The sequence below is a fragment of the Mustela putorius genome, unplaced genomic scaffold, assembly GCF_011764305.1.
Source record: "Mustela putorius furo isolate JIRA1106 unplaced genomic scaffold, ASM1176430v1.1 tig00003834_pilon_pilon_pilon, whole genome shotgun sequence".
Classification (NCBI taxonomy): domain Eukaryota; kingdom Metazoa; phylum Chordata; class Mammalia; order Carnivora; family Mustelidae; genus Mustela; species Mustela putorius.
Genome location: NW_025421987.1, coordinates 126977379 through 126988487, shown reverse-complemented (window position 1 = coordinate 126988487; position 11109 = coordinate 126977379). Strand labels below are relative to the sequence as shown.

Below are 11109 nucleotides of genomic sequence, written 5' to 3'. Positions count from 1 at the left end.
CATAGCTTTTTAAAAAATAATTATCTTTTGATTCAGGTATAGTTACCATATAGTGTTTTATTAGTTTTAGGTGTACAATGTAGTGATTCAACAATTCTGTACTAACTGCTTGCTCATCGTGATAGGTGCACCTTTTAACCCCTTCACCTGTTTCAGCCACCCTCCCTCCTGCCCTCCCCTCTGACAACCACCCATTCTTTATATTAAACTTTTTAAAGTTTGGTATCTTACAACAAGGTCCATATTTCTCTCTCCTGAGAAAGGTCATTCTTCCTGCCTGAATGCCCCCAAGGCCGCTCTTCCTCCAGTAACCAAAGAGCAACCCTGGAGGGTTGAATCAGAGGAAGCATGTCAAGTTCCATATGTAAAGAATTGGAGATGCTGGTCTCTCTGGCTGATGAGTGAGACCAGCACTCCTCTTTCATTTTGCAGTGTGGTCCCTGATGTGGTTTTGGAAAACAGGTGAGGTTCCGTGGGGTGGGATCTGGAGTCGATGACCAAGAAAGAATTCTTGTAACATCTTGAATGCAAAATGGTGGTTTATTAAAGTATGGGGACAGGACCCATGGTCAGGGGCAGGGTTGCGAGAGGTGATTATATACTATGGGGTTGGGAGAGGTAAGGAAAAAAGGAGATTTTGAAAGAACTTTCATATGCTATAGAGGACCTGCTAGACCTTGCCTTAGTTAAGGTGGTTTTTCCCCTCTAGCAAGGCATTAGCATTAAGATAGTTGGGAGCTTCCTGGAAGAATGTCACGCTTCTCCCACCTAGGAGTGGGGTTGGGGTGGGGGGAGGGAGGTTGCAGGATGTCAGCTTATGCTTTGTGTCTTCAGTCAGTCTTCTGCTCCCTCATAAGTCCCTACAAAATCTTGCTGTTAAATCTTTTCTGTACCCCCTTCCCCCATAGTCACCAAGGCATGGAACAGCCAACTCCAAGGGGAGCAGAGGTGTAATGCAGGATGAAACAAGTGCCCACTAGTGAGATCCTTAATGTCTTACTGTCCTGTCCTCCTGTGGGCATCTCGGAGGCTTCCTTTCATGGGGATGCTGCATCTAAGTTCCATATCTGGGCTGGGTCCCCCACTGCCAAAAGGCATTGTTGTTTGAGACAAGCATCATAAGCTAAACCTGGCTGTGTATCTGTTTGACTATCTGGCCTTTGTCGTACCCATCTGCTCTCAGACTCCTCAAAATCAGGTGTATCTGTTTCTCCTTAGGCTAGACAATTGTTCCATGGACGATGCTCTTGTGTGGGTCAGGAGGGGACCTCCAGCTTCTCCCATAACGTCAATTTCAAACACTTTGGTTCTTCCTACATATAATTAAGGATTGGTGTATCAGAGATGAACTAAAACTTCCAAGATTGGTCCTGGGACCATAATTTACTGAAATGCTTAAGGAAAAAAAAAAAAAAAAGATCTCATCATGGCCAGATTGAGTCAGACATCTGAGAAAAGGAGACTTAAAAATTAAAAGCCTAATTCCTTAATTGCCACCCAGAGTTGCAGCATTTCTGTAAGGCTATTGGTAAAATTCTTTTCCGCAAAGTCTTTTATGTACAGGTACAAAGGGATAGCAGAAAGTCAAGCCCTCCTACCTTTAAAGGAGATGTGCCAGTTGTTACTTAATATCTCCTCATTCCAGATCCATCCTTCATTGCCTTGCTTTGGATACGAGGACATTTCTTCGCCAGGAGGCTCAAAGTTGAGCTTTATTAGTAGGGAGTGTTGGAGAGCAAATTTCACGATATAAGCAGGTGGTTTCTTGTGTTCTAGCTTCTGCCTACTAGTACACCAGCTGCGGGGGCCAAGCCAAGGCCCACGGTTTCCTGCCCATCGGCCTCAGCTGCTGACTGTGGACCAGCTCTTACCCTGACAATCCAGTGAACTTCTTTGCCATGGGGGGAGTCATTGGCACTAGTCACAACTTCTCCAATGAAGTCTGCATCCCAGCCTTAGGGAGCGTCTTCCTCCCCTTCCAAGTGGGTTCTTTTATTACCCTCCCTCTGCTCTCCGTTATTCTTTGGAGTTCTCTTTTATTCCCTCCTAGTAGTTAGTTCCCCTTTAAATAGTAATACTTTCTATTAAACTGTTCCTGCTCAAATTACTGTGGTTGTTGTTTCCTGAATGTCCTTCCATGGGTCTTGATGCTGAAATGTAATTACTAATAAACAACAGTACCCCTTAGGTCAAGATTTTGATAAATTCAAAATTTACTGTGAAAATACATGGGTCCTAATAGAAACTACATGATAGAAACTACACAAAATGGATCAGAACAAGTTTTATTCAACCAGAAATCATATCTATGAGTATTACACTTAGAATTGGTATTAAATCATTGTGTGGTTTAATGGTCATGAAATGAAACTCTTACAAAACACTGGAGATGATGATTTCTAGAATAAGCAGATTCTTCCTTTTCCTCAAGTAGCATTGGCACTCAGAGCATTCAAACAGCAGAAAGCCTCCATCTTTTAAGACTGAAAGACCCGCGGATCCCCATACCCAAGAATTTAATCCTGCCACAGGATGCAAACAGCAAGAGGTTCTTTATTGTAGCGCGGGCGCCTGCGGGTGGTCAGCAGCTCCTGCTAGCTGAGCACACCAGGCTGGGGTGGTGCAGGATTTTTATAGACAGGTACATACAAGTCCCGGATGGGACGGGGCCGATTGGCTGACAATTTGAACATTTGAAAAAGGGCATACTTGGTGTTAGTAGATTGGCTTTGGAAGACCCCCTGCGCATGAAGAAAAAGGCGGGAAGGGGAAACAAAGAGGGGAAGTTAGACCTTATTACTCAGCAGAAAGACATCCTGTCTACGACTATGCAGCCCCCTGCCTACATGACTAACGTGACTATGCGGCCCCCTGCCTATGTGGTCAGGTATTAGGCCATATTTTATGAGAAGGCTATTTGCAGGGAATGCCATATCTTGCTAAGAAACAGTTATTATGAAACTACCAGCTATCATTGTGTTGGGGGAGCCAAGCGGTTACAGAAAGGCAAAAGAGCAGTTAATTCATTATATCCTAAAAGCCAAGCAGTTACAGAAAAGCAAGAGCGGTTAATTCATTGACACTTTGGGGAAAGGGTCTTTCATTCCCCCCTTTTTCTTTATCGTGGATAGAATCTTATATCCATTCGTCCTGTTCTTGCATGTCCTGCCCTTGCATTGAGCTAGTCCGGGACCCTGTTTGTTTAAGGAGTTGGTATTGCTGTGTCAGTACCATGGTTTGAATCACTGACAAGCGGTCTTTCATGAACTGGACAAGTTTGCTTAGGATGCAAGGGCCAAACGATAAAATCAGTAATAGAATAATAAGGGGCCCCATGAGGGTTGATAATAAAGTGGTGAACCAAGGTGATCGATTGAACCAGCCTTCAAACCAGCCTTGCTGGGATTCAAAATCCCTTCTCCTTTGGGCCAATCTCTCTCGGAGTTTATCCATTGTCTCCCTAACCACCCCCGTCTGATCAGCATAAAAACAGCATTCCTCTTTTAAGGCTGCGCATAGTCCTCCCTCTTTTAGGAATAGTAAATCTAACCCCCTTCTATTCTGTAACACGACCTCTGAGAGGGAAGTTAAGGATTTTTCTAAGGCCGTGATTGATTTCTCTATAGCCTCAAGATCAGCAGTCATAGCGACTTGTAACTGCATAAGCTGATTGCCTTGAAGTAAGGCAGAAGTTCCTGTTCCAATACCTGCTGTTATTCCTCCAATTCCTAACAATAGAGCTATTGTCAGGGTTATGGGTTCCCTCCGATATAGGAACTTTTCTTTCCCTTCATAGAGGTCGAGGACGGTTTCTGAACTGTGGTAAGTTATTCTGGGCCAAAGTTGGACTAAAATGCAGTAATCTGCAGTGGCATTTAAAAGCCGGGCAGCAATACAAGGGGTTAAGCCCGTGTTACAAGCCCAATATGTTCCATTGGGTGCTTTTAAATAGTAATCACCGGGAGTAATGGCAGCAGTCGTAGGCAGCACCGTCCTACCTGATGGAAGGTAGGCACTGTGCCTAAACATAGTCCCTGGCCGGATACTTCAGGGAGGGTTAACCTGTGTCCAGGGGAAGAAGTACAAGTAGTCGGGGGGTTAGTGTGGTTGGTGAAATTAGCGACAGTAGCTATACCTTCATAATAAGGGGGGTTGGAGACTAGGCAGAGCCAACAATCCTTAGCAAGAGTGGGATCGGAATAATTGAGGGCTTTGTATGCCCCTATTATCAGGTTAATGAGTCAGTCTCCAGTCCCAAGAGAAGGCGCGTCTGGAACCGGGGATACAGGGGAGGAGGAAGTAGAGGAGCCATTAGGGTAGGGGGGATTATTTCTAGCTGGAACATTAGTGATGGCGGGTGTTAGGCGGGGGCCTTTTTGGTCTGGTAGGACTAAGTTTGGTCCTATTGGATGGGTCAGGGGACTTTCAACCTTAAGTTTGATCTTAAAGATGACGCCTCTGTCTTTTCCTGCGAGGTGCCATCTAAAGCCCCATGTATATCCTAGTTGCCATTCTGTCACCCGCCGTCCCGCGTCAGTAAAAACAATCCTTAGTGGCAACGACAAGGGCTTTTTCCAGTTGGCATTTCCCCCATTGCTGCCTTTCGCGAAATAACAGGTGTGTCCATCGGCATCGGGCTGGGTATAATTTCTTTTAACGGTTATTGAGTCCCAGGAAGAGGTTGGGTCCCAATAGGCATCTCCAGTGGTCTCGCAACCCCATTCATAACAAAAGTATTCTTCATATCCCCCGCATCGATAGGCTGTGGCCCAGCTCCTACCATCTTTGGGGCATACATAGAAATCGGACTGGGCCAGCCTGCACCTGGCAGTGGGGCTGCTACATCCAGGGGCAGTCATTTGTTGGGGTCTGGGCCCCATATAGGATTGTAATTTCCGAGGGTCCTGTGTTGGGATATCCCAAGTATCTAATCCTGCCGCTAGCTGACAAAAATCAGGGGTGAGAGTAGGCCACCAAGTGCCGGGGGTATGTAAGCCCGTGATGGACCAGACAACTTCCCCCGTTTGAGAGAGAACTTGCCAGGTTAACTGCTTAGGTAGATGTGGGCTAGTCCCTTCTATAAGAGAGAAAAAAGAAAGGAGAGAACAGGAAAAGAGCAAAATTAATGGCGAATAAGTCTTATCTTTAGTGGATTTGAAGAACGTTGGACGGTCCATTCTGAGTCCTGGTGTTCAGTCTGCTTCTCTGGGTGCACTGCCTTTACGTGGGAGGCGTGGATCCAGGCTGCGATTCCGTCAACCTTTAATGCCATGGGCGTTGTTAGGAGTACCGTGTGGGGTCCCTTCCAACCGGGTTCAAGGTTTGTGGCTCCATGCCTGCGGACCCAGACGGTATCCCCGATTTTATAGGGATGGGGTCACAGGGAGGAGTTAAGTCTCTCCTTGTAGGCGGCTGCCAGGGGCTTCCAGACTTCTTGTTGCACCAGCTGCAAGGCTTGCAGATGGGCCTGTATGGAGGGGGAAGGGGAATGAGCAGAGATTTCTGGCGTGAAGAATGTGACAGCAGGGGGCGGAGCGCCATAGAGAATTTCAAAGGGGGTTAGGCTATACGGGCCTGGGGTATTTCGGGCTGATAGAGTGCTAAAGGTAGGAGCAATACCCAATCTTTAGAGCCAGTTTCAAGCAGTAATTTGGTCAAAGTCTCCTTTATAGCTCTATTCATTCTTTCTACCTGTCCTGAACTCTGGGGTCTATAAGCACAATGTAGTCTCCAATTAATCCCCAGAAGCTTGGCCACTGACTGACTTACCTGGGAGACAAAGGCAGGCCCGTTGTCAGACCCCAATACCTCTGGCATTCCATACCTTGGGAAAATTTCTTCCAGCAGCTTCTTGGCAACTATGTTGGCAGTCTCCTTCTTGGTAGGAAAGGCTTCTGCCCATCCTGAAAAGGTATCTAAAAAACCTAAGAGATATTTATATCCATACATGCCAGGTTTAATTTCGGTAAAGTCGACTTCCCAATGTGTGCCAGGTCGATGACCACGCACTCGGACACCTGATCCAATGAAAGTTTTTCCAGGATTGACTTGAGCACAGGCTTTGCAGTTAGCAGCCGCTTGATGAAGGAGGAAGTTTCTCCTAGGGATAAAGTCTTTTAGATTTGCCCTATCTATTAGGGCCTTCATTTTACTTGCACTCAAATGGGTCAGCTGGTGGAGGTGATTAATTAATTCTTTTGCCATTTTTATGGGCATTATGGCTTTTCCTTGGTATTCCCATCGGTTCAGGGCTGAGTTGTAATTGGCTCCTAACTTCTGAATAAAGTCTAAGTCGGCCTCCTCATAACTCCAAATAGGAGTACCTTCTATCTCCTCTGTCTCAGTGGGTATAGTGACAGTTAATAGTTGGGGCCCCAAAGCTGCCTGTTTGGCCGTCACATCAGCCAGGAGGTTTCCTCTCGCCTCAGGAGTATCTCCCTTTTGGTGGCCAGGGCAGTGTATTATGCTCAGCTTCTTGGGGAGAAATAAGGCCTTTAATAGGGCCAGTATCTCAGTCTTATTTTTAATCTCTTTACCGTCCGAAGTTAGCAGTCCCCTTTGTCGATAGATTTCTCCGTGAACATGGGCAGTGGCAAAAGCATATCTACTGTCTGTATAGACATTAAGATTCTTACCTTCTGCCAGTTGAAGGGCCTGGGTTAGGGCGATTAATTCTGCTCGCTGCGCCGAGGTGCCTTCTGGCAGCGCACTTGCCCATACAATTTGAGAGTCGGTCGTGATGGCTGCTCCTGCTCGCCGTTTTCCATCTTGCAGGTAGCTACTGCCATCGGTATACCAGGTCAGGTCTGCATCTTTCATGGGCTGGTCAGTTAGGGTCAGACCGTGTCCCATGCGTTTCAGCAAGGATCTGGTGACAGTCATGCAATGGTACCTCTCCCGGAGTGGGCAATAAGGTTGCAGGGTTAAGAGTCACTACAGGTCCGAATTGAATTCTGTCTGTGTCCAGGAGGAGGGACTGGTAATGTGCCAAGTGGGTATTAGACAGCCATCGGTCCGGTGGTTGGCGGATTAAAGACTCCACTGTATGTGGAGCCAGGACGGTTAGGGGCTGTCCTAAAGTTAGTTTGGTTGCGTCCTTAACGAGGACCGCGATTGCTGCTATCATTTTTAGACATGGTGGCCAGCCTGCCGCTACGGGGTCTAACTTCTTGGAGAGGTAGGCAATAGGGCGTCTCCAAGGCCCAAGTCTTTGAGTTAGAACCCCCTTAGCAAATCCTTGTTTTTCATCAACAAAGAGGTCAAAGGGCTTTGTTATGTCTGGCAGGCCCAAGGCCGCAGATTTAAGGAGTGCTCGTTTGATATGATCAAACGCCTGCTGTTGTTGCTCGGTCCAAACAAAAGGAGTGTCTTGTTTAGTCAAGGGGTACAGAGGAGCCCCTATTTCTGCGAACCCTGGGATCCATAATCTGCAAAAGCCCGCCATTCCTAGGAGTTCCCAGGAATTCCCGCAATTGCCTATGATTGTGGGGTGCGGGAATGCCAGAGATGGTATCTTTCCTTGCAGCCGTCAGCCATCGTTGGCCATTATATAACTCATAACCCAGGTAGGTGACTTTAGTCTGGCAAATCTGGGCTTTCTTTGCGGATGCCCTGTATCCCAGTTGGCCTAGGGTTAGTAGGAGATCCCAGTACCTGTTCGGCAATCCTCTTTATTGGTAGCCGCTAATAGGATGTCATCGACATATTGGAGCAGGATCAGAGAGGGATGTCTTACCCGGAAATCGGCTAGGTCCTGGTGAAGAGCTTCGTCGAACAGCGTTGGGCTATTCTTAAACCCTTGTGGTAGCCGTGTCCAGGTTAACTGACCTGATATTCCCAAGTCTGGATCCTTCCATTCAAAGGCGAAGAGGGGTTGACTCTGAGGACTTAGTCCCAAACAGAAGAAAGCATCTTTGAGATGTAGGACCGTATACCAGAGGTGGGTTGGAGGCAAGGTACTAAGTAAGTTGTAAGGGTTGGGCACTGTAGGGTGGATATCCTCTACCCTCTTATTGACCTCTCTCAGGTCCTGAACTGGCCGGTAATCATCGGTGCCAGGTTTCTTGACAGGTAACAGAGGAGTGTTCCAGGGAGACCGGCATGGGGCCAAAATGCCCTGATCTAATAACCGCCATATGTGCGGTCTAATGCCCTGGTAGGCCTCGTTGGACATAGGATACTGCTTAATGACAGGAACGGCGGTTGCTTTTAATTGTATGTGAATGGGGTGCTGCTGAATAGCTAGTCCCATTCCTCCTGTTTCCACCCAGGCATTCGGGTAAGACGTAAGCCAGGACTCCACACCTCTCTGAGGTTGGGGGGGCTTCTCATGTAGTCTATATTCTTCTTCTAACTGTAGGGTAAGGATGTGTAAAGGAGTCCCGTTGGGGCCGGTCACAGTGGCTCCCTGTGGCTCAAAATGGATTTGAGCCTTGAGCTTGGTTAATAAATCTCTCCCCAGGAGTGGGTAGGGGTAGTCAGGCACATGAAGGAACGAGTGAGAGACTTTACCTGAAGCCAGATTTACTTTTCTTTCCGTAGTCCATCTATATTGTTTTCTTCCTGTTGCTCCTTGAACCCATGCCATCCGGTCAATTGGTTAGAACAGAGTGTTGAGCTCCTGTATCTACTAGGAAAGCTGACTGGTTGCCCCCCAACGGTTAGGGTTACCCGGGGTTCGGGGGGGGGGGGGCTCCTGACCCTGACGTCCCTAGTCTTCGTCTAGAGCCATAAGTCTTGTGACCTGCTTAGCATTTTCCTTAGGGTGTCGGAATTTCTTTGGGCATTCCTTGGCCCAATGTCCTCTCTCTTTGCAGTAGGCACATTGGTCCCGGTCTATCCGGGGCCTCCTTATGTCTCCCTCCCTGTCTGACTTCCCTGCCTCTAATCCCTGGCTGCCTTGTACTGCGGCGGCCAAGATTTTGCTAAACTCCTTACTTTGCTTACGTTCTCGCTTTTCTTCCCTCTCTTCCTTCAACTTTCTAACTTTCTTTTCTTCCTGAGTCTCTCTCTTATTAAAAATCTTTTCTGCCTCTTTTAGTAACTCTTGCAAAGAGAAATCTTGTAGATTCTCTAAACACTGGAGTTTATTCCTTATGTCTGGTGCTGACTGCCAGATAAATGCCATCGAAACGTTTCCTCTCTGCTCATTGCTATCTGGGTCAAAAGGCGTATACCTGCCATAAGCCTCCTTAAGCCTTTCTAGGAAAGCGGTTGGAGATTCCTCTGACCCCTGAATCACCTGTCTTACCTGAGCCAAATTGGTGGGGCGACGCCCCACATTATGGAGACCTGCTACGAGTAACTGGCGGTAAAGGGTTAGGTGGGCCCTACCTTCAGCCTTGTTGAAATCCCAGCGGGGACGGGTCAAAGGGAAGGTAGCATCTATCACATTAGGGAGTTGTGTGGGCCTTCCGTCGTCTCCTAAGACGTTTTTCTGGCTTCCAGGAAAACCTTTTGTCTCTCCTCCGTGGTGAGGAGAGCCTGCAAGAGTTGTTGGCAATCGTCCCAGGTGGGCTGATGTGTGATTAAAATGGATTCAATTAAGGCGGTTAGGGCTACGGGTCCTGTGAAAAAGAAGGGTTATGGGACTTCCAGTTGTATAAGTCGGAGGCTGAGAAGGGCCAATATTGGAGGTTCCCTGCCCCTCCGCCTTGGCGCAGGGGAAAGAGCTTGGAATTTCCCTCTTGTGTCGGTTCCCTGCGACCCCTAAGTCTTCCCACCATTGGGGATGGCGAGGAGCAGCGTTCTTCAGGTGGGTGTTCAGGCTCCCCTGTGGAATTTTGCGCCTGCGCAGGAGGGGGAGGACGATAGGGGGGAGGTTCTTCAGTTAGGAGGTCTATTAAGGGGGTGTCCTCAGGAGGAAGGATCTTTTGTGGTTTTGGGCGCCGCGGGGAAGAGGGGTCGCTGCTAGAGGAAGAAGATGATTTGGGAGGGTCAGTAGGAACTACAGGATATAGGTTAGAGGAAGGAGGAGGTTTGGGAGGGTCGGTGGGGTTTGGGATAAGGTGTGGGACAGGGGGAGCGGAGGGTACTGGGGGAGGAGTAGTTGGTGGAGCAGCAGCGGCGGCACCAGCCAGCGGCGGCGGCAGGGGGCGGTGACCGGGGGAGGAGGGGAGGAAGCGGAGGAGTAGTGTTTGGAAGGGGTTTAGGCTTTGGGTGAGTGAAGGGAGAGACCCAAAGAGGAGGGTTATCAACCAGGCTTTCCCAGACTACGATGTAGGGTACTTGGTCCGGATGGCCTTGGGGTCCCTGGTCGAAGACTCGCTCTTTGACCTGCAAAATAACACTAATGTTAAAGGTCCCATCTTTGGGCCACCCAACATTGAGGGTGGGTCATTCTGAAGTACAGAGAGTCTGCCATTTTCTTCTTTTGACTTCCATCGATAGGTTATTAGCTCGGGTTGGACGTCCTTCCAGTGACCTAAAGTGAGACTCAGAAGGGTGGTAAGAGTCTGTCCCATCTTAGAATCAAGGGAAACCCAAAGGGCAACGAGAAAAGCACACAAGACACACAGGACAATTAACAAGCCGGCAAAGAGAAACGCTGCGCGATTTCGGTGCAACACCGAAAGTACAGATTCAGACGGCCGCGAGGAACTGCAAGTTTCCTCTGAGGCCCACAGACAGACGTATCCCTCGATACTTGTGGGGCCCCAAAAAAACCGGGCCCCTCTGATCCCTGGGGCGTCCCCCAGGGTGGCAGGGGAGAAGTCCGAGTTCGTCAACTCCTTCTCAAGCTGCCCAAAATACAGAGCTACTACACGTAGTAGTACAGTCCTATACAGGCGTATAGGCAGGACAGAGGACAAACGAGAACACGAGACAGGAGACAAGAACACAGTTATTAAAATTTAAATGCTGGCCAGCTTACCTCCCGGTGGGAGTCGGTTGGATCCTTGGGCAGGAGTCGGATGATCTTGGTGGGACCTCCAAATGAAAGACCCACGGATCCCCTTACCCAAGAATTTAATCCTGCCACAGGATGCAAACAGCAAGAGGTTCTTTATTGTAGCGCGGGCGCCTGCGGGTGGTCAGCAGTTCCTGCTAGCTGAGCACACCAGGCTGGGGTGGTGCAGGATTTTTATAGACAGGTACATACAAGTCCCG

General features: G+C 48.4%; 1 protein-coding gene across 1 annotated transcript; it reads right to left on the bottom strand.

Annotated features, from left to right (window-relative positions):
• Window positions 1–5122: 5122 nt before the first annotated feature.
• Window positions 5123–10463, bottom strand: LOC123394337. Its single transcript, XM_045088144.1, is given in 12 exon segments — window positions 5123–5589; window positions 5592–6834; window positions 6836–7450; window positions 7452–7648; window positions 7651–8600; window positions 8602–8636; window positions 8638–8697; window positions 8699–9438; window positions 9441–9560; window positions 9563–9772; window positions 10035–10406; window positions 10409–10463. Coding segments are annotated over 12 exon segments (5064 nt in total).
• Window positions 10464–11109: the final 646 nt, after the last annotated feature.